Source organism: Cynara cardunculus, assembly GCF_001531365.2.
Source record: "Cynara cardunculus var. scolymus isolate 2C chromosome LG 1, CcrdV1, whole genome shotgun sequence".
Lineage (NCBI taxonomy): Eukaryota > Viridiplantae > Streptophyta > Magnoliopsida > Asterales > Asteraceae > Cynara > Cynara cardunculus.
The window spans coordinates 2,666,665-2,690,454 of NC_037528.1; the positions used below are offsets into that span (position 1 = coordinate 2,666,665).

The 23,790-nt window shown below is 34.4% G+C and overlaps 4 protein-coding genes across 5 annotated transcripts in view; 1 reads left to right on the forward strand and 3 right to left on the reverse strand.

Annotated features, from left to right (window-relative positions):
• LOC112522071 (biotin carboxyl carrier protein of acetyl-CoA carboxylase-like) overlaps positions 1-4,125 on the reverse strand; it is a 5,332-nt gene extending 1,207 nt beyond the window's left edge. Inside the window, exons 1-8 of the mRNA XM_025131144.1 lie at positions 3,842-4,125; positions 2,657-2,860; positions 2,112-2,164; positions 1,859-1,912; positions 1,140-1,391; positions 949-1,011; positions 544-612; positions 396-441 (exon numbers count right to left, since the gene is read on the reverse strand). Coding sequence (XP_024986912.1) covers positions 396-441; positions 544-612; positions 949-1,011; positions 1,140-1,391; positions 1,859-1,912; positions 2,112-2,164; positions 2,657-2,860; positions 3,842-3,878 — 778 coding nt within the window. The 5' untranslated portion in view covers positions 3,879-4,125. The remainder of the gene's footprint in view (positions 1-395; positions 442-543; positions 613-948; positions 1,012-1,139; positions 1,392-1,858; positions 1,913-2,111; positions 2,165-2,656; positions 2,861-3,841) is intronic.
• Positions 4,126-6,509: 2,384 nt separating this feature from the next.
• Positions 6,510-9,000, reverse strand: LOC112500333. Its single transcript, XM_025103806.1, has 2 exons — positions 8,139-9,000; positions 6,510-7,154 (listed from the first exon to the last, which is right to left on the reverse strand). Exons 1-2 carry the CDS (start codon positions 8,996-8,998, stop codon positions 6,515-6,517), a joined length of 1,500 nt encoding a protein of 499 aa, XP_024959574.1. The 5' UTR covers positions 8,999-9,000; the 3' UTR covers positions 6,510-6,514.
• A 6,085-nt stretch (positions 9,001-15,085) lies between these two features.
• Positions 15,086-16,981, forward strand: LOC112524253 (PRA1 family protein B3-like). 2 transcript variants are annotated; one of them, XM_025134013.1, is made up of 2 exons: positions 15,086-15,774; positions 16,702-16,981. In XM_025134013.1, exon 1 carries the CDS (start codon positions 15,119-15,121, stop codon positions 15,764-15,766), a length of 648 nt encoding a protein of 215 aa, XP_024989781.1. In that variant the 5' UTR covers positions 15,086-15,118; the 3' UTR covers positions 15,767-15,774; positions 16,702-16,981. The 2 variants fall into 2 exon arrangements, with proteins under 2 accessions (XP_024989781.1, XP_024989786.1); XM_025134018.1 differs by lacking the exon at positions 16,702-16,981 and adding an exon at positions 15,981-16,139.
• A 1,477-nt stretch (positions 16,982-18,458) lies between these two features.
• Positions 18,459-23,790, reverse strand: part of LOC112527006 (sorting nexin 2A-like) — a 7,440-nt gene continuing 2,108 nt past the window's right edge. The window contains exons 2-5 of the mRNA XM_025137477.1: positions 22,726-22,935; positions 22,356-22,616; positions 19,097-19,183; positions 18,459-18,789 (exon numbers count right to left, since the gene is read on the reverse strand). Coding sequence (XP_024993245.1) covers positions 18,712-18,789; positions 19,097-19,183; positions 22,356-22,616; positions 22,726-22,935 — 636 coding nt within the window. The 3' untranslated portion in view covers positions 18,459-18,711. The remainder of the gene's footprint in view (positions 18,790-19,096; positions 19,184-22,355; positions 22,617-22,725; positions 22,936-23,790) is intronic.

Consider the following 23,790-nt stretch of genomic DNA (forward strand, 5'->3'; position numbering starts at 1 on the left):
CCCTCCCCCTCTGCCCTCTACTGAGTGAAGGTATAACTCTAGTAACAGGTTACAATCAAGTGTATTATTGCTTATCATGCCAAAAAAAAAGCAAAATATATTACCTTGTTGACCAAATGGCATTTTAGACATTAGTTGACCACCACAGTGAAAGTAACTAAATGTCAAATCGAACGTCAAAGAGTAATATATTGTTTCCATCCTAGAAAAATGCAACGTTTTTGGCTTGAAAATAAATTGACTGATGATTAAATAACTAAAATGCCCCTGAATGAAGGTGAGAAATGTATGTGAGTATTTGTTATATATAAATATTATATACTTGGACTATGAGAGGCAGAGATGGTCATGGAATGTGACTGTATGAGCTAAGTTAATGGAGCCCGAAATTGTACCTCCATCATCAAAGAGGATCTTTATGACTTCTCCAGCTACATCCGACTGTATAACGACATTGACAAGAAAGACAGAAAAAGTAATCAGATTATGATGAACAACAATTTTTTCCCTGGAAAGCAAGAAGTGTCGATGATCTTATCTCACCTTCACAGGAAGTTCAGTGCCGAACTGGTCCAAGTAGCATATTATTTGCCCTTCTCTAATGGCATCACCCTGTTCAGTAAATATGGGTTTTATTTAAATCATATTCATTGAATATAGAAAGTACTTGGTACAAAGGAAAACTTAAAACTGAATTCCCATAATAGGCTATTGCTAGTTTGCTTTGTCATTATCAGTAAGATAATGCAAACAAGATCTGAAGATAGCTTCATAATATGAGCAGAGCTTGCTGAATAAATGCTACTTGATTATTAGTCGGCTAACATTCATAAGTTTGATATCGTAAATATTCTATTTTGTATGCTATCCCATGTTATTGAGAAAAAGACGAAAGGGAAATAAAATCTGAAGTGCACAGGTGAATCGGGTGTTTTAATTTGAAGTTACCTCTTTACAGGCAGGTGGCTGCTTCTTCCCTTTCAGTGTCCTGCTTTTATGGAATGATCCAACCTGGTAATACAGAAGAAGAATTTATTTGGATTCAGAAGATTGTCGCAACTTGCAAAAGGTCATAAGTTTTAATTATCGTATGCTATCATGGTCTTTGAATAATATATGAAAGATTATCGGACTTATACCGTTGGACATGAAACTAGAACATATCCAGTAGCTCCGGAAGCTTCCAGTGCTGCTAATTTTCTTGACTTCTTAACAGTTGCATTTGTAAATGGATTTGTTTTTGGTTTTCCAGAAAAAGACGGTTCATCAGCAGGGGCTGATTCAGTCATTGGTTTACTAGGAATTGGTGGTGGTTCTGTAGGCGAAGCAACAGGCACGTGGGCTTCCACTGATTTAATGTTCCTCTTAAGATGCATTTCGAAGTCTCCAATCTATAGGAACCGAAACAAATGTTTTTCAGAAGAATTGCTTTCTAGAGAGAACATTATATTAAAGTTTTGGAAAGAAAAAGGATAAGTTTATGATGTAACAATATGGCGAAATCAACAATAGCGACTCTCATAAACAAATTATTCCAAATTCAGTCGTGTCTCATAGTTAGAGGACTGATATATTCACCTTCATTAAGAATCCTTTCCTAATAGACTTTCACTTTTGGTTTGTCACATCTAAACGCATTTTATAATAAATACATGTTGTTCCCTTTTTAGTTGCACTATAGCTTTCTACAAATCCCTTTTTTTGCATAGCAAGCGCAATAACGCATGAGACATTAAGTAAAAAAGGTATGATATTTTATTACCGACCTACACCATATGTTTCATTAGAACATGATCCCATTGCATGTCAATATATGATAGAGACAGAAGCAAAGAAATTCACATGCATATAAGCGCACCTTCATTTTCAGTTCAGCAACCTGTGTCGTGTCACAGACACCCAGCACAAGTTCCTGATATTATAACAGTAAGCATGCAAGCAGAAGTCATAATCGTAAACAAAAAACCTCTACATACGAAACTGAAAAGAATATTAATGGGGATCAAAGCCAAGTTTGTAAGTTTGTTACTCCAGGATCCTATGTTCCTATTTGCTGTGTGAGAAAGCTTGTCCAGGTGACATAATGAATTACTGATAAATGAAGAAGTTACCTCAAAACCACTAGGAAAAGTTGCACCTCGACGAGAAGTTTTCTCCGGTGAACCTTTAAAATGGAAAAGACACAATAATCAGATATTCTAGTAAGAAACATTTATCTACGAAAGCTTGGAATAGAGAGGTCAATATAAGCAGTTCATGTAAATAATTTAAGTCTAACCAGTTTATCAATGTAAAATCCATTTGAAGGGAAACTAAAGATGTTAGATTCAACAGGAAATGAGAATCAAGTCGATAGCTAGCCCAGAAACTCACGGTTACCCAAAAAAAGAGTCAATAGCAATGAGAATGATGATCACAGATTGAAGCCAAAAAGGGATACATTATATACCTACTGGTATTTACATTACACGCCCCAAACTAAGAACAATTACAAAAGTGTACTAACATATTCTACCAGGATCAGTAGTATAAATGGAAAAGTGATCATGTAAATAAAATCTTATCCCTATTAAGAAACATGAAACCATACTGGTTCACATAAGGACGAGCACTTATTGCAGCAAGGGTTGATATTGTGGCAAAAAGAAGCACTCACCATTAGACCCGTCAAAAACTGCACCATCAGATGTCTTCACACATGACACAAGAATTCCTGCTCGCTTCGATCGAGAAGAAACAAGCTCCCTACCAAAGGCTGAGATGAGAGATTTGGTTGATGTGAGCCATTTGGCATTATGCATAGAAACTACACCACGTCTTGCAGCTGCAGAATGTGAAGTTGAATCTATGCGCATAGAATCTGCAACCATAAGATCACATATCAACTTAAGCATACAAAAGTAGAAATATATACATATATACGTACATATACATATACATATATATATACCTTGGCAAATTTTACATTTCTAATAGTTAAGGGGTTATATTGTTCTTCATCCTCATTCTTGTGAATCCACATTTTTGGGAAATCTGATTACAATGAAGACTTCTCTCTCCATCTCATCTCTCTCCATCTCATCTCCTTCGTTTTAGTTCATATATTGATTCTCAAACTCTTAAAAGCATTAAATAGGAGAAAATCATTATTAAGACATACATGCACTTTCGAATAATGGTAGTGACATATGACCTTAACAATCCTTAAAAAAGCTTATTGCAACTTTGCAAGGAGAAAAAGTGAGGAATTCTGAGGTTTACACTAATCATGGTGCATATAACATTTGAGATTGAGGTGATCATCATTATAGAATAGGATGTTTGCACGATAAACGTTAAATCGACAGCTGATAGTGGCATCAAATCCTTGACAAATGAAAAAAAAATTGCATGATGTCTATGGCCAAAAGCCCAAAACCATCTCCCCTTCCCCCAAAAAGTACACCTACAGCTACAGGTGTCTTCAACCCACGGAGACCTAAGATTGTTATATAATCGGGGCTTCTTTGCACATTAACAGTGACAAATGCATTAGAACGTATAATTTATTGGTCCTTTTTGATCATATATACGATCTGTGAACCAAAGAAGTCACTCGTTCGAAACTACTACGTAATGAACACCTCAAATCAATTTGCTATCGCAAATAATCCGCACAAATTAAATATCTAACCGAAATCAAACATAAACAAACCAAATTTCACTTAAAATTGACACAATCTATGCCAACATTTAGCTTTCATACCGTCATCTAAAGCAGTGAGAATCAACAGAAACGAACTAATAAGGATCACATTCATAAGCATTCACATAATCACATAAACAGAGAGAAGAAGATTACAATGGAAAGTGCGCAAGACAGCTGTAGACTCCGCCATGGAATATGTGTTTGAGAGAACTGGATGCGGAGATGAACGATCGATCCGTGGAACAATGATTAGGATTTATGGCTTGCTACTCCTCGAATTTCTTTGTGATGTCCGCCCTAAATCATCAAATTCTTCACCCACCGACTGTCATTCTCTTCTCTGATGTTCTTTGTTCGCCTACCCCACTTTGGTTATTGCAAAGCTGCAAGGACGCCAAGTAATCGGGGTTGCTTCACCTTTGACTCTAAATTTTGTCATGCTAAAGTTGAAACAAACGTATGGTATTGGCAATTTCAGCTTTTAGAGTAAATTGCGATTTTAGTCCCTTTAGTTTGTTGATAATTTCGATTTTTATCCTTATAATTTACAAATTACAATTTTCATTCCTATGATTTCAGTGTAATGCTATATTTATTTCTGGACTAATTCATACATTTTTAATACAAGAGACTAGAGGTGATCATTTATAGGTTCGGGCCAGACCTAACTTGTTTTTTTTGTTCAACGGGTCTAATATTGTAAACTCAAGCTCTTTTTTCGGGCTTGACAACTTGTCATTAACTGTCCTATAAATGGGTCGGGCTTACCCATGGGCTAACGGACTTAAAAGTGTAACTCTTAATTAACAAATGTGGAACAAAAAAAAATTAAGCAACTACTGACTTTATCCATTGTTGATCGATTAAATTTTTTGACATAAAGATGCTTAAAAATATACTAATATAATTTTAATCAATGATTAAAAAAAACATTAATTTTAAAACATAAATGGGTCGGGGCCCTGTCCATATTTATTTTTCCATTGTCCATGTTCGTCCATTAATTTTAACGAACAAACCCGGGGCCGCCAATGTTCTCGATAATGGTTGTCTAAGCCAGTATTTGTAGCGGGCTGGATTGGCCGGGTAGTCCCGCACATGGACAGCTCTACAAGAGACCATAACAGTAAAAAATTGTAACTCACAGGAACCAAAACAACAATAAATTATAAAATATAAGAATGAAAATAACAATAAGTTATAAATAAATAAGAACAAAAAAAGGTAATTTTTTAATAAAACACATGGACAAAAAGGGTAATTTACTCTTATTATTTTGTTTTCAGATGAATTTTTATCCTAAATTGATGATTTATAAAGTTAATTAGACAAAAATAAAAACATTTATACGACTTATAACAATTAATATGAAATAAATAAATAATTTTATTAATAGTGGTTGATCAAATAATTTATATAACTGGTTATACAAAATAGTTAGTATAATATAAAATAAATACGGTATAATTTTTGCACTTGCAACCATTGCTTAATGACCTACACTTGAACCTTAAATTGGCCAACCAGATAATGAGTTTTATTGGTTAGAAATGAGTTTTATACTGATTCGGACCCAAAAACAAAGTGAGGTACAATCACATATCGGTAAGTCGTTTATATGCAAATGCACGTCTTCGGGTACAGATATTACATCGATATCTGCCAAACTTTTAAAATAAGATTTGTTCTAGATTATCTGGTGCTTGTTTATTAACAAGTTTCCGGGCAAACAAATTTGATAGTGACATGAAGATGTGTTTAAGGTCATGAAAGGAATGAGTTTTAGTTAAGATATTGTTGTATGCGGTCTTATTTATAAAAATGTAATTCTTGACGTTGATGTGTGTAAAAAGAAAATTAATAAGTAATTGTACATTTAACGAGATATATATATATATATATATATATATATATATATATATATAGTGGTGTACTTAAAATCTCTCCAACAATTATTTTATATTTTCTTCTTAAATAAAATATTAAAAGTCAAAATCTACAAAAGAAATTAGATCTAAAGTATTATATTTTAGCAATTGTAACATTAACTATATTATTAAAAATATTCAATACGGTTTAATAAAATACTATACATTTTATTGATTGGAAAGGATTAAAATACCAGCTAAGAGATTTTTCCATATTTGAAGATTTTCACATCTTCCATCTTCTTTTTCCTATTTTAATATAGCGTAAATTGCATGAAAAAATAACGTATTTTAATTTTATTTTTATTTTGGATAACATGCTTCCAAAACTTTTATTTTGGTACTTAAGATGTAAAGTTTTAGACATTTAAATACCCGGGTAACCGGTTGAAGCATTAACTGGTTTTCATGTTGATGTCACAAGTGATATGGTATCCAACTCAGTATTATTTGTTATTCAACCCAATTTCATCTTATCACTCACCACATCAGCATAATAACTGGTTAATGCTTCAACCGGTTACCCATGTACTTAAATGTTAAAACTTTACATCTTATATATCAAAATAAAAGTTTTGAAAGTACTTATCCAAAATATGAATCTAGTTAAAGTACATTTTTTTTCATGCAATTTGTTCTTTAATATACATTTTAGTATAATCACTAAAAGAAAAAAAAATAATCTTTAAAATCGTTATTTTAGCATAGTTGTTGAAAATGCTACTTAAATGCTCAAAAATATCTGATGCATTTTAAGCTATTTAAATACAAATGTTTAATAGTAACAAAAAGTGTTAAATATAAATAATTTTATTTATTTTTGCAAATTAAATACAAAATACACAATTTAATTAAACCAAACCTCTATAAATAATTCCCATTTTACATTCATTCAAATTCAAGCAACGATAAGACGAAGAACCTCCCTGAATTCCAACCTTCTGGTTTCTGTGTAAAAGGTCTTGTATTTATGAGGCCAATAAGTCAACCAGATGCAGCCTTTCACTTCCCACTCCATTGTTTGTCCAATCGCACCTCTTCCCACCTTCCACAACACGCTTTCTCCGTACTCATCGCCGGCGAAAATAACCCCTCCTTGCCTCGTAAACGGCCGGTAAGCGCTCGAATACCGGTTTCTGAACCAAGCTTTTGGCTGAAGCAACGCCATCTTTGAAGGCTTCGATGTAACAACTTCTCGGCCATTAACGCTGTCGTGAAGGAACCAATTGAAAGTGCCGCTGTAGCCGTAGACCGATTGTTCGAATTTCCATGGCTTGAGATTCGTGGTGACGGTTTCACCGGCGGAAACGGATAGACCGATGTGAGGATTTGGTGGTTCGAATGAGCCTTCGATGGATCTTTCGAGGCCGATTTCTCGGGTAGGGTTTTCGGAGGATCTGCTTACGGAAACGCTTATGACGTTGGTTTGGACTGTGGGAGTGAGTTGGAGAGATATGCGTGATGGGAAGTGTTTTTCATCGATTCCTGCGCCTCGTTCTTTCATGAGAATGTTGTTCACGAGTCGTATAACATCACACCTGTACAAATCCTTCAATCACTTTCTTTTTTATTAACCAGAATATCCAACCCGCTACGTGAACAGGCTAATCCTAGGACGTCGAAGTCAAAGCATTTGAACCTCCATGACCACAAGGGATTTTTGTTTCTTCTTGGATTTGAACCTGGACCTCCAGACACTTTTGACTTTTGGAGCCAAACTCAAACCAATCAGGCATCACACTTGTGGTTTCCTTCAATCACTTTTAATTCCAAAACAATCCTTGAATTATGTTTTAAAAGGGAATTTATCTAATTTATCGAATGTTTACCGAGTAACCGATAATTGGCAAAAACTATTATCACTTACATGATTGGATATAACATTTTCGAGCTTCAAAATGAATTGGTGGTAAGCGTCTCTTACTCGTTAAGTGTTAACTTGGTAAGAGTTTTATCCTTCACTTATCACCAGGTAAGATTTTCAATTCTTGTAATGACTTTTATCTGGTAAGATTTTTGGTCTCATTCAATTTAGTGAGTGGTAAGCATTTGGTGAACTACCCCTAAATGTCATACTAAACTGTTTTTCTATGATTTATTTTTTTAAGATCAAACGATTATGCACACACTACTAGAAAAAGAGGTATTGGCGAAAGAAATTAATGACGAAATTTTTAATTGTGACGGATCTAATTTCTCGCAATCTGTCGCTAATTAGCGATGGATTAGCTCCACAATGCATCAATTTTGATATAAAAAAAATCTACGATTCTGTTGCTAACCCGTCGTTAATTAGCGACGAAAATCCATGACTTTCAGTTTAAAGAAAAATCTATGAATCCATCGTTGTTAATTGGCGACAACTTTTTTTTTTTCCACATGTGTATATGTTATTTGTATGCATATGTATGGTATATGTATTCATCGGTCCATATATATATATATATATATATATATATACACACCTCCATCATTTAGTGTTGATAACTAATTTAAATTTTAGAAATGGAAACCTTCCATACCTCACATTATCGATGCTAACCAAAACATCAATCCATTTCTCTCGAACCATCACATGGTAATTCAACTGGATCACCCCTTCAACCTGATGATAATTCAACGAAAACTCAAGCTTCGGATCTTCTAGCCCAGGACTATTACACTTCTCGATCTGCATCGCAATCACTGGACAGTACAACTGAACTTTCCATAACCCTAATGTCGAAGTTGCCGATGAATACATCGGCGATGGCGCTTTCAGCACGTAATTCGTCGTTCGTAGCTCCATCATCCAGTTTGTGATGGCAAGATTCATGGATCTCATCCACTGTTCTTCCGTGTTCGACCCCATTAACAGCATCAACCTTTTTGACGTTTCTCGTGCCCATGAACACGAGAATTGATCCTTAAGGTTATTAATACAATCACACCTGATATCTTGAGGAGCTTCATAGATGGATATGATGAAAGTGAGGGCAAGGAACAAGAAGTTGAAGATGTGTTTAAGGTCAGGAATGGAGTTTGGTTCAGGGAGTTTAAGGAAAGAATTGCTGGGTTTTATAGGAGTGTAGTTAAGGATATCTTTAATGATATTGGTCAAGAGCTTGGAGATGGTGTTTTCATGGTGCAAGATATTGTTCATGGAGGTTTTGAGTGGTTTAGAGGTCCAAAGGGAGACGGGGTAGTTGTAATCTGCAAGAATGGAGAAGGAGATCATTGAAGAAGGGTGATTTAGGGTTTTGGAGATGGAGAGTTGCAGAGATGGTTGAGATGAAGACAATGAAGAGCAAATGCTTATGGATTTGGTGTTTGTTTGCCACTGTGTTGGTGGTGGTAGGTTTTGTATCCAAACCCATATATCAGGGAATGAAGAAGAAGCCATTTTGAGTGATGATGGTGTGTCTAATGAACAGATATGTATATAGATATAGATGTGTGTATGTATATATATAGAGAGAGAGAGAGAGAAGGTCAAAAGATGGAAGATGAAAGTGTATGATTAATCCAATAGGATGGCATATTGGTGAAGTAATTAAATATTCGTGTCTCTCATTGAATCAGAGTTTGACACGTGTAATCAAAACAACTGAAATGATTCTATATAGATTTAGCCACCGGCTACGGATAAACGTTTCTAAGAGTGATCATTTTTACTTGCTTTATTCGGTCATATTTTCGAATATTAAAAATTGATGTATATATTGTATCCTATAAGTATTTATTAGGTAAGAGTCTTTTTCTTCACTCATCAGATAAAATTATCAGTTTTTATTATATCTTTTAGTAATTAAAATTATTAATTATTGTTATGATATCTAATAAAAGCTCATTGAATAAACATCTGACAAATAACCTGTTAGAACAAATTGAATCTAACATATGATTGATTCTTTTGAGTTGTAGATGACCAACCAAACTTCTACGACAAAGATAAAGGGGTTGTTTACCAAACACATACTCTATAAGTGCTTACTGGTAAAATTTAACACTATCATTTACTTACCGGGTAAGATTTTAGTCCACCAAAACGGTATTGTATGCAATAATTTACTCGGCAAGCGCTTACCGTAGTAAGAGTTGTTGCTCTCACTTACCGGCTAAGATTCTTGATTCTTGTCTCGTTCTTATCGGATAAGATTCTTGGTCTTTACTATATTCATCCGATAAAGTAATTTGACTTGGTGTTCATTTACCCGAGTAAGCGTTTGATAAACAACCCCAAAGTGATAGGTCAAAGAGAATTATGGAAATAGTTAATTAACCTATTCATGACTTTTATTTCAAAGAAGAAAATCTACACATGCATTTGTATGGAATAAAGTAGAATGTAATGCTATCACACAACTTTGCATGGACTTGGTTTAGTAATTTAGGGTGTATTTCGTGCATGATTGGACAGAATAAGATAGAGATTTATGTTTCATGTTTAACATAATTTTTATGTGGAACAAATAGGAACAGAGTGGAATATGCCTATTTTACCTTACCCCATGGAACATGGTGGAACATACTTATATTTTACCAATATAACATCAAAGTAAAACTTAATTCTCTTCTAAAACATCAAATAAGTCTCAAAATTGGAAACTACATAAACTTTTTATTTGGTATCATTTTAATTGTTTTGACGAAACTTTCAGATGATATATTTTGTTAAAATAATTATTCTATTATAATTTAATAAATTACTAAAATAAACAACTCATTAGGAGTAAATTAGTCATTCTACTTGTTATATTTTGTCCAGTTTTATATTATCAAACATTGAACAGTTGTTCTATCATGTATTGTCATATCATGTCTGGACATCAAACACATCTTTATCATGTAAAGGCAAAACCCTTGAGGGATGTTTGGTTTAATGAAATATTTTTAAGGGATTTTATGAAGAAAAAAATATATATCTTTTGTATGTTTTGTTTGTAGGATCTTAAATGAAATTAAATTTCTTTCGTTAAATAATATTTAAAATAATTAAATTGTTTTTTTCTTAATTGATTATTACAAGACAAGTGTGCTTAACCTATTTTAAAATATTATTACAAATAAATCTTATAAAATCCCACAAAATACCAACTATTCCCATGGGGATTTCTAAATCTCATGTTTGTAAGATTTCAATACGAGATCTTGAAATCCCAGGATTTTAATTCCAGACTTTCACTTAAGCAAACGAATGGTTAGAATAGAATCTAATTTCAAATTCTACCAAATCCCGTAAACCAAAAAGTCTTTATTGTCGTATTTCACGATTAGGCACCAGTAGAAAGTAAAGATTGATTTTAATTTTGGCCTGAAAGTGAAATCAATAGAAATAATTACATATGAAATTGGACATTTAATCACTTCGGGATTGTTTTTTTACCTCTTAATAGTTCCATTAAGAGACAACTTATGAATCGTGAAGAGATGAATCTTGTTTGATAGAAAAAAAGTCTGTCTGTTAATGGTTCTAAAACCCTTTAAATGATTTTGTATCATAGGTCTCCCTTAACCAGTCAACGCGTTAATTTCATTGTAAACAATTACCAAATAATTAAATTTCATTTTCCACTATATCATAAGAGTTTCTTAATTATTCTGACCATTTAATCATTCTACACCAAATCGTTCAGAAACTGCCAAACACAAACAACCCCTTCGTTAGGGGAAGATTGCAAAATATAAATTTCTATTTTGTATCTATAGCAATATTTTATACAAAATAAAGAAAAAAACATCTAAATTAATGGACTTTGAAAATCTTCAAATCACACATAAAAAAAAATTATTGCATTTTGTATCGACAAAAAACCAATACAGTTAACGTTCAAAATTGCATAACGTGATCGTATTTAATACATATAAGATAATGATAACTAGTTTAAGCAAGATTTCTTCACACGTTAACGTTCTTTTGAGTGTGATACAAACTATTTCAATCCAATTCTTTCATACAGTAATTTTGTAGGTTTTCTATTAAAAAAGAATCGATAACTAGAATAATAATTATGAAAACAACTAACCAATGTCAAATATATATATATATATATATATATATATATATGTTTGGGTTCACGTGAGACCAATGTTTTTTCGTGAGGCCCGTAAGACCAATTTATGTTCATTGATCAACTTTATAAGCTAATGATCTAATGATTTAAAGTTGTACGGTGACAATTTTACGATTATTGAGAAGTCTCATAACAATTTTGTGATTATGAATTAATGTTCAAATTGTAGATTTAATCCCACATCCCTATCTATATAAGGACAAGTCAAGAATGAGTGTGAATATGACTTACACTTTTCTTCCAAAACAAAAGCTTGTAAATTGAAAATATTAAACGAATTAAACTAACATCCAAATGAACATAAGACACCTATTTTTGGATTTAACCATTTGGGGATTACCACAATTTGTGTTTAAAAGAGCCAATGATTCAACCATTTGTAGTGTTTTGGTGAAACACACAATGGAGAGAGGGTGGGTATATGCCTAATCATAAAGTGAAAGGAACAAATTGCATTATAGAACACGATTCGTACTCTTTTCTTGCCTTGTTTGAAATGGGATATATATATATATATATATATATAATTCGAAAGCATCCACTTTTAGATCGTATAATACTTCGAATGGGTTAGAAAAACCCTAAAGTATAACATTCGTATGCATTTGAACAGTAATTCAGAGAATAAAAACTTATGACAAGATAACACTGGTTGTATTTGTTTTGATCTTGGTCCAAAAAGTCTAACGGAATCTATTGAAACCAAAGAATAAAGAACATGGCGTGCACGAAATCACGTATGAATACACGTTGGATTCGTTCATTTTACAGTTGAAAGATATAAACGTGTTTTAAAAAGCAGATGCATAAGCAAAATGACAAATGAAAAGAGTACACCGATATGGTATGATTATTCCTCGAAGAGTTTGAATGGATATATCTTTTTATGATTCAACGTTTTCTTAAAGAAAAGATTAACCTATACAAAAAATTCATGTACGGTATCGATCACTCGAACTTTAGTTAAAATATCAACACACTTAAATTTTAAGGGTGTTAGTTACATTTCAAAAAGAATCATGGACTAATATTGCCTATTATAATAAAATTAGGGACTAAATGTGTATATATTAATAATATTAGGGAAATAAATTATGCATGCACTAATAAAATAAAGAGAAATTTACTTGTCATTTCACAAAATTGATTTCACTTTTTAACAACATTAAAAGGGGTGGGCTAAATGCACCCCTATGCATGGCTTAATGCACTCCTATCATGAATTTCTTTTTCATACACATCAACATCAATGTATGTTTTTTACATTCTCAATGCTTGAAATGACCTTATTTTGACATGAAAGGGGGTGCCATTAGCGCTCCCCCATTAAAAACCTTTTTTTCTTGAATAATTAAAGTTTATAATAAAACTTGCGTATAACAGTAGTTTCTGTATAAAGTTTGTTTCAGGCAAAAAAAAGTATATAATTTAAAAAGTTAATTTTCGGCATAAAAAAATTTTATGTAAGAAAATAAGACTTTATGTCAGAAAATAAAGTTTCTAATGTATTAAAAAATTTATATTTTACATCTTATAATTAGTTATTTAATTTATTTTATAACTTTTACTTGTTCATTTTTTATTTTACACATTTATTATATTAACACATATAATCGTATATTAACTAAAATACATGGAAAAAATACGTTTCTTTTTTTACAAAGTACATCATTATAATCGTCATGTCAGTACGTTCAAAATGAGTCAAATATTGAATATTTTTGGATTTAATCTTATAAAATGTAAGTTTTAAAAATAATTCATACGTATTTATGATGTTTAATGATATAAGATTAAATCCAAAAATATTCAATATTTAGATCATTTTGAACGTATTGACGAGACAATTATAATGATGTAATTGATAAAAGAAAGGGTCGAATTTCTTCTATGTATTTTAGCTAATATATAATTATGTGTATTAATATAATAAAGGAGTGAAATGAAAAATGAAAAAAAAATATAAAATAAATTAGAAAACTAATTAGAAGGGTGCAAATTGTCTAATTTACTTTCTACCCATTATTTTTTTTATTTTACACTTTTATTATATTACAACACATAATCATATATTAAATAAAATACATAAAAAATATGTTTACGTTTTACAAATTAGATCATTATAATCGTCTCGTCAATATTTAATGTATTTTTTCATTATACATTTTTATTATATTAACAAACATAATATGTAACTATAAGAGTATAAAATATAAGTACTAACAATAATAAGCTTTATAATATTTAATAATATAAGATCGAATTCTAAGATATTCAATATTGAACTCATTTTGAATGTATTAATGAGACGATTATAATGGTGTAATTTGTAAAAAAGAAAACGATTTTTTTCATGTATTTTAATTAGTATACGATTATATGTGTCAATATAATAAATGTGTAAAATAAAAAAGTAGGTGATATAAAATAAATTAAATAATTAATTATAATGATGTAATATGTATTTACATAAAGTTTAAGTGTAAATTTTGGCTATTTAAGGAAAAGAGTTAGGCATGGGAATGATGCCCAACCCGTCAGGGAACTTGGTCCACCTGCCTTCGTTGGGGACAGGGATTCCCCGCTAAATCGAGGATGGGGACGGGGAGGGGTATCGTACTCCCCGTCCCGCCTCAAACCTGTTATATATATTAATTAATGTATTTTATATATATATATATATATATTTTTTACTTCAACTAAAGCGGTAATTCATAATTTTCTATTTCCTAACTAGGTTTATAATCTAAAATTGTTAATTTTTTGAATGTTAATATGTAATATTTTGGATGTCAAGTCAAAATACAACTACTCGATAAGCTTTGTATATTACTCGATATGGTTTTATATTACTTAATATTTTTTGGTGCATGTGATTTTAAGTTTTTTTTGGATTAAATTGAATTTCTTTTTTGGTTTTAGGTTATTAATTCTTATATGATGTTGTAGTTTTTTGTATCATATTAAATTCATTTTGGTTTTAGGTTTATTAAAAACTTTTGAGATTTAAACATGTATAGTCTCTCACATATTTAATTTAAAATAACTTATATAAACGGGGAAAAAACCTTTGTTTTCCTGTTGGGGTTGGGGATGGGGATGGAGATGGGGATGTGATTGTATTCCCCGGCAGGGATGAGGACGAGGACGGAGATAGAGATAAATAATCGGGGACGGGGATTGAGGTCCCCGCCCTATTCCCATGCCTAAAAAGAATTCCTAAAATGGTTAAAAAGTGAAATTAATTTTGTAAAATGACTATTTGTGTAAATTTTCCTAAAATAAAGGGACTAATCGTTCATACCAAAGAGAAGTTCAGGGGAAAGTTTTGTAGGTCAACTTAAGTCTTAACGAGTCGTGACATTCTCTCCGGTGTTCGCATTGCACTTCGCTCCGAATCTGTTTCTCGATTTCCGACTTTGTTCCGGCCGCCAGCCAACCGCAATACGATGGCGTCACCGCCGACGTCCCTCCCAGTCTCCAATCCGCAAGCCACCACCACTACTCAAACAACATCAATAGCAACCCCCGCCCTCCGGTCCTTCATCTCCCGTCTCTCCTCCTCCATCCGCCAGTCCTTCTCCCAACGCCGCCCTTGGTACGAGCTCGTCGACCGCTCCGCCTTCTCTCGTCCGGTTTCCCTTTCCGACGCTACCTCACGCGTCCGCAAAAACTTCTCGTATTTCCGAATCAACTACTCAGCGCTACTAGCTGCTGTTCTCGCTTTTTCTCTCCTATCTCATCCTTTCTCTCTCATCATCCTTCTCTGCCTCCTCGGTGCCTGGCTTTTCCTGTACCTTTTCCGTCCATCAGATCAGCCACTCGTGATGTTCGGGCGCACCTTCTCCGACCGCGAAACCCTACTGATCTTGATTGTATTCACTATCATTGTTGTTTTCCTAACAAGCATCGGGTCGCTCGTGATCTCTGCACTTATGGTTGGATTAGCGATTGTTTGCGTCCATGGAGCGTTTAGAGACCCTGAAGACCTGTTTTTGGATGATCAGGATCAGGCTACCGCCGGCTTGCTTTCCTTCCTCGGTGGAGCCACTTCATCTGCTGCCGCCGCTGCTCCTCCAGCTATGGCACGCGTTTGATGATCGAGGTGAAGCTCCATACCTATATTTGAATTTGATTGTACTACTATATATTGGTTAGACAGGCAATTATTAAGTGCCTCAGATTTTTCCCCAGAAATTTGTTAGGGTTTATCCTACCTAGATTAATCAAATTATCATGTACTTCCTTTATATCCAATGGCTTAACCTCATATTGTATTGCTAACTTTATTTGCTTGTTTCTGTCCTTCAGTAGACACAAAGATTGAAATGCTTAAAGTCCACTGTAGCTTGCAAGAACGAAAATGATCTGATAGATTGTGGAAATATAAAAGCATAAAAATCATTACACTCTAGTACCTTTTCTGCAACTTCTCTAATTCATTGCAAAGTGTGTATTTGTTTTACAAGAATATCGGTGTATTTACGATAAAAAGTCAAGTACGATGGTTTAGAAAGTAATATATGTAGGTTTGGGAATTGATAGCCTCTCTGTCCTTCGGGATAGAGGTATGATCTGCATGCATTTTAATCTTCCCCAGACCCCTACTCTTTTGGGATTTGCTAGGTTCATTTAGGGGCTGTTTACCAAACACTTACCGGGTAAGATTTTGGTCCACCAAAACTACATCCTATGCAATAATTTATCTTGTAAGTACTTACCATGGTAAGAGTCGTTACATTCACTTACTGGGTAAGACTGTTGGTCCTTGTTTTGCTCTTACCGGGTAAGATTTTTGGTCTTTACCATATTCATCGGGTAAGGTTGTGTGACTTGATAAGCGCTTACCCGGGTAAGTGTTTGGTAACAGCCCCTTAAACTGGTTTGGTTTGAATATCAGTTGATAGGTATGTATCATATTCCAGAAAGTTTGGTATGTGTCTCTCATTGTCTGTTTTGGCTAATAGACCATGTTCGATCTGTTGCATTTCTTATCACATAAATTATGGAACCATTTTGTGATTAATTTTAGATGGACATGGGTTTGAATTCGATGCGGTTTGATGGATATGGAGGATTCCCGTTGGAGGTGGTAAGAGTACCTATGATCGGTAAAAGCAGAACTGTTTTGTAGGTTGGTTTCTTTAATTGAATGCCATGGACTCTGGATTTTTACTGCTCAAGATCCTGTTTATAGGTGTCTAGGGGCATTAAATTTGGTTTTGGATCGCTTGTTAATTGTAGTTGGAAAGGAAATGCTATGAGAATTAAGGTATGTGGTATGGAGGGTGCTTGACATGCTAGTAACTCAATTGGACTTCCATGCTCTTTTAAGCATAAGGTTCAAATTGTCCTATCAACTCTGTGGGTGCTATATCGTTGGTGAATATGGAATGGGTGTTTTGCATGGATCTTATGGGTCATTTACCCAAATGTAAGCGCTTACCTACAAGAATCCACATTCTCACTTGCCTTATTGGTAAGATTCTAGTTTATCAAAACAGCATCGTATGCAAACAGTTTACCCGGTAAACGCTAACCGGGTAAGAGTGGTCACACTTTTTTACCGGGTAAAACTCGGTCCATGCCATCATTCTTACCGGATAAGATTCTCAGTACTTGTCATGTTTAAGTGATCCGGTAAATGCTTACTGGCTAAGCGTTTAGTAAACATCCCCTTGTTTAGTTCAAAGAGGCATTGGATATTGAGGTATTAAAAAAGAAAGTGTGGTTCGAGAAGCTGGCTTTACAAAAAGTTGGTGGTCAAGAATTTGTTTTTCTATTTGAACAAACCATAAAAGGCGAAGGCCAGAAATTTGCTTAGAAGGGATCAAAGACGTGGTTGTGTGAGTTAATTTTTGCCAATTCGAAATGTTTTGCTGATCAAGTTTTGCTCTTTGGGCCTACGAAACCCAGCTTTGATATACTGTTATAAATGGAGGATGTACAGAACAGTTTAATAAAAGGTTGGAAGTATGGGTATCTACCTATCTGGTTCTTGTATGCAAGCCCGTATGTAGCAGTGGTCTGATTAATTTGTAATTGGACATAAGAGTCGTTTATCAAATGCTTACTGGTAAGCGTTTGTAGACAAGAAGTTACTACCCTCACTCACTTTATTATATAACATTCTCGACCATCAAAATGAATTGTTGGTAAGCGCCTCTTACTTGGTAAGAGTTCTCTCCATCATTTATCAAATAAGATTATTGGTTTTTACCATATTTGATAACCGGCCCCTAAATGTCTAAGGTGGACGTTTGAATTGCAAAAATATTTTTTGAATGGATGACATTATCTAAAGGAATTTGAATAGAATTTAATATCAGTAGGTTTGGTTGTAACGAATTGAATTTGGTTGGAAGGAACTGAAATTGAATGTCTCTTTGGATTGTCAAATTTCATTTGCCAAATGCTTATTGGATAAACGCTTACCAGGAAGAGCATGACCCTCACTTACCTTACCGGGTAAACATCTTTTACCTATACCGCATAGAAGTTTTTTCCCGCACTTGCCAGATGAAATTTTCAGTCCTTGTTATGCTTCTTATCATGTAAGATTCTAGGTCCTTGTTAAACTCATCCAGAAGGTAAAAACGCTTACCAAGTAAACATTTGATAAATAACCCGTTAACATCTGCTGAAGATGGTCTTAAAAAAATTAAATTTGGTCAAATAAATAGCATGTATATACTGTATACAATACCAAACATAACAGAAACGTATGCAAATACCATAAAATATAAGTTAATAGGTGCATTGGTCATCACTTGCCATTCTCATATTATGGATAAAAACTAATTCCTCCCATCATAAAAAATACAAGTTCATTAGGCCAATACAAAAAAGAATGAAATGAACATCACAATTATGTGTCTTGAATATGTCAAAATTACCAAGAAATTGGGGTGGTGAAAAAAAGGCGAGGCATTTTTGTAAAATTGTTTGTAAGATAATCGTCTACGAGTGTACATAAAAAGGTACAAAAGGATGTTATAAGGAGAAATAACCCATAACATTGTTCACAGAACCTCTATTTCACCTAACAGTTTTTCGCATATCCACTTGTTTCATTCGCAACAGTTTCCCACACGCTTGCCATCTTCTCTGCATATCCTGCCTGTTCTCATAACAACCACAATTTAATTGCTATCAAATTCACAAAACCCAAAACCACATTATCTTCTTTTCTACTAATTATGTTCCACGACGACAAAATGGCAACAATTTCCATTTTTGGATTTATAGTATAAATTGTAAGGTTTCCTTTGGGTTTTCCATGTTCAAATTGCTTCATTTTCCAAATAATTCAAGGAAGGGCGCACTGCAGGGAGGGTCCTTTTAAGTTTGTCCGAGTCCCATGAAAGTTGCAACAACTTCCATTCCAGGATGCAGAAATATTACTTATGGAAGATGAACAACAGTACCTGGTTAGCGACGAATCCTTTCAACATGCCAAAGAAATCATCATGCCTTTCTTTGTCCAGTCTTTCAAGCTCGTTCTTATTATTCTCCTGCATAAGCATAATTGTCAAGGATCAAGATCACTCTGGCAGTCCTGATAACAATCAAGGATGGTCCAAAACTTTGTGGATTGGGGGTCCAGAAAATAAGTTTTGCACTAAATGATGTAGAATTATAATCAATGGATATTAATGCTTTGAAAGTTGTGAAATGCCATATAAAATAAACAAACACAAATATTCGAAGGGGATGATCAAATATGGCGAGTGCTTGGAAGCATCAACTTGGCTCTACAGAACTGAAGACAGTTGATGGCAAATTTCCATTATTTCAGTAGAACAGGTGAAGATCAGATCTTCAATCTCATTGTCATTTCTTCCCCAAATAATTTTGGTACTTCTTTTTTGTCTTGTTACAAGTAATATTTTGGTACTTCTTTTTTGTCTTGTTACAAGTAATATTCATAATCATATCTGCATCCAAGTTTAAACAAATCAGCTATATTTAACCTTATGGTTCTGGCACTAGCATCAACTCAGATCCAATACTAAGGGGGTGTTCGGCAGTTGCTTAATGGTTTGGTGCATAATGATTAAGTGGTCAGAATGATTAAGAGACTCTTATAATATAGTGCAAAATGAAATATAATTGTTTGGTAATTATTCAGAATGAAACTAGAGTGCTGAATGGTTAAGGGATACATAAGATACAAAACCATTCAGAGGGTTTTAGAACCATTAAGAGGCAGACTTGTTTTGCCAAACAAGAATCACCTCTTAACGATTCAGAGACTGCCTCTTAATGGAAACATTAAGAGGTAAACAACACTTAACATCACCAAACCAAACCAAACCAAATGAGCCCAGTAAGTCCCACCCGGAGGTGGGGTCTGGGATGGTAAGATGTACACAAACCTGACCTCTTCCCTAAAAAGTAGACTACTGTTTCCGTGAAGACCCCCGGCTAGTGTAAAATGTGAGAAAGTTACAAAAACAGATACAGTAAACATAGAAAAGTTAGATATGAGTAAGCAATAACAATACAAATATGAAAAGAAATAGAGAAAGACATCTATGCTAAATTTTGGGAGGCATGAGTAAGCAGAAGCAATATGACTAGAGGCCAGTACAAGAGAAACATAACCAAGGTGTGGAAACTACTCAGCCCTCGTCTAACTTAGGGTTCTGGTAACCTAACTGCCGACTCACTAACCCTATCGCCTACCCTCTACCTCTCCAGCTTCCTTCCTTCGTCTAGATTCCCACCTCTAGTCTGTTATCCTAGTCTTGCATCTCTAGGTGCTCCTATCAGCAGTCATGTCCTTGAAAATGCCTAAAGCTGCCATGTCTAGTCTCAGTTGTTCATCCCACGTCCTCCTCGGTCTACCGCTCCTCCCCTCCCCCCCTGAACCGTGATACTTTCTACCCTCATTACTGGCGCCGCCATCAGTCTCCTACGAACGTGACCAAGCCACCATAATCTTCCTTCCCACAACTTATCCCCGATAGAGGCAACTCCCGGCACTACCCAGAAGGCCCTGTTAGGTATTCTGTCAAACATGGTTCTACCACAGATCCATCTAAGCATTCTCATTTCTGCAAGTTCCATCTTCCCCTCGTTGCCCAAGCACTCTGTCCCATACAATATAGCTGGTTCGACTCCATCCCAAAAGAGGTGCTACACTGCTATGTCTTCCCCTTCCAGGTGTACTAAATAAATGGCAAGTCCTCTAACAGCCTTCCATATAGTCGGTTAGTTATTTTAATCTTGAAAGCAATCATTGCTGACATAACATTAACCACACATTTCTATACTACTATACTATCTCGCTTCTTCAGTTCTCATGCAATTGAGCGACTCTGATGGAGGCGAAAGGAACAAAGGAAGGTTTGTCCCTTATGTTTCAGCCCATATGCAATTCATCTGTATTAATCAAATATATAATTGATGTACCTTCAAATTCCAATCTGATTCTCATAGAAAACTGAATGCTTACAAATGAAAACCTGTATTCGAGAATCAAGAGGCATTCATTTTCCAAGGCTTCCGCCCAATTCACCAAAAACACAACTAAAAGCTAGTAATCCCCTCCCCCTGTTATTTATTTCCCACCTGGCTCCCTTAACAGCTTAAACAGAAAGATTCCCAAAAGACCAGAAAACCCACACTACCCGTAGCACAATCATTATAGCATATAATACCACTTCTTTTTCTTTCCTTTGCATATGGAAGTAAACCTAATGGCAGGTCTATCAGTAATATTTCTGAATATTGGTGGAAGTAGCACTTAGCCACTTACATTGAGACAGCAGGGGTAATTAATGAGGAAAAACTTTGTTTGAATGCTTATAGAAGACTCATATTAATCTGACAAAAAGATTGATTCAGACAATAGATGTTCCACTGTCAAACACTCAGAAGTAGCTTCCCCTCCCTGCTCCATCATCCATGTTAAGAATGCTTTTCTAACCAACTAAAAATTTACTAATGCTCTTACATAGCCTCTGTTAGTATCCTACAAGCACCATATTATCTACACTGCATGAAAACCTTCATGTAAAATTATGTTGCAGTACAAGTTGTTAGATGATCTTGTATTGCTAGAGAAAAGTTACACCATAACAACCATATTGATGTAACAGATTGTTAAGATTTTTGGAACAAGTCTATGGTGGAGGAGCTGAAATGGGGAAAGAAAGGAAACTTTATAGCATGATAGATAGCAAACCATGCTAGAAAAAAAAATTAACTCAATGCACAATATCTAGCAAGAATTAGAGTTAATATATGTCAGTTCATTGGCTGACATGCTACGACCCTACTTGAATTGTGGAACTTCTTCACTCATTTCTAACAATGAGTACCATATAATCCATCAAAGCTTTTAAAAAGGAAAACAAATAGCAAAACCCCTAGCTGTACCTCTGTCAACCAACCGACCTGTTACCAACTTATAACAAACAGAACATAACCTAGTCTTTTCAAAGGCATATCAAACATCATGTAGCATGAGCATAATTTATATATCATTCACTGGCCCAGGTGTAAAATGCAGTAAGAAAGTAAGGTTAGGTGCTCCATTTTGAACATAATATCACGATTAAATGGTTGATGACAAGTTCTCAAATCCTAACAAAATGTTAAGGTAAGATATTTAGTAAAGATTGGAAATTGATGCTCAGCCTTGGAAGCTATAAAGACAAGCAGAACAACTTCAGTTACCTTTATGCGCTCATATTCTCTAACTGCGCAGCTTTTAGCTTCATCGGTAACCCTCATAGTTTCTTTCAACTCCTCGATTTTTCGAACTCTAGATCGGTCACCACCAAATATCTTGGATGCAGCTGCTTCAAGCTTTTCAATCCTAGCATTTAGAGTTGCCAGCTCTGATAGAAGAGTCTGTACTGTCAACAAAGCATTTGATCGATCTGAATATGCATTATTGACAGCTAACATCACTCCAAGGTATTCATGAAGCTTATCCTGCATAAGTTAAACAAAAAGCCAATTTTGAACTTAACTGGGAAATGGGAATAAAAGACGCATATTACTTCTGCAATAAATATATCTAAGTGAAGTATCTAGCAGATACCAAATGTCTGACAGTCTGTGCATTCAACTCCCGATACAATCTGCTGGCTTTAACAGCAGAAGTAGCCACATTTTTCATATCTGCGGCTCTCACTTTTTGAGAGTTGAACATGGCTTCCTCGGACTCAAATTTGGTTAATTTGACAAAAGCCAACCCCAATTGCCCCAGGGTCTCTCCGATGTCTTGCTGAGCTTTAACAAGAGATTCAGCCTGCAGTTTCACAAGATGGTGAACTTAACAGTGCAAATGTAAAACTGAAGTTAGCAGACTTTTAGCAGGAGTTCAACAATCAAGTATCTAATATCAACAAATATGTTCTTATCTCAATATGAAACAAATATATGATCAAATATGATGATTCCAACTGAAATTAGAAGAGATGAACAATATCAGGTACAAAAGAGTAGGAAACAGTGTTACCACTTTATTACAAATATCTGGCTGGTAAAGACATTTATATTATAGGTCTCATGCATTGATCGAGCTATAAGCTTTGACCATTTGTTGCTTTCTCCTTACAAGAGCTCATAAAAGAAGCAATAAAGAAAAGGAAAGTATTAAATAAGAAGGTATAAGATGTGTGCAGAAAAGATGATTTTGCAGTCATTTATTAAAAACATGCTACGACAGATATAAGTGGTTTGGTGGCAGGTCAAAGCATAAATGAAAATGCATTGTAGAGTCAAGGTGAAGATAGATGAAAGAACCACAGAAAAATAGAGAACATTGTGCATAGCCACATAGATTGTGGAAAATGCACTATGGTAGCATATTTATGATTTGTATGTCTCTGTCTATTGCAATTTAATATGTGAGGAGGTTCAACTTGACTGTCAAAATTTCCAGTTTCGTCCACATACAGTGGCTACTTACCAAAACTGCAAGTTCGCCTACCTTCTCGAAATTCTACTTGCAAATCTATGCCCATGCATGGTAACACACTAACACATCAAAATCTAAGTTGCCTGAGAAGGTTCTTTTTCTTGACCACATTAGCAACAGCAAAACTCATTGGGAGTGACTAGTGAGTATGAAAGTAAAACCATTCCACAAGCATGCATGAGA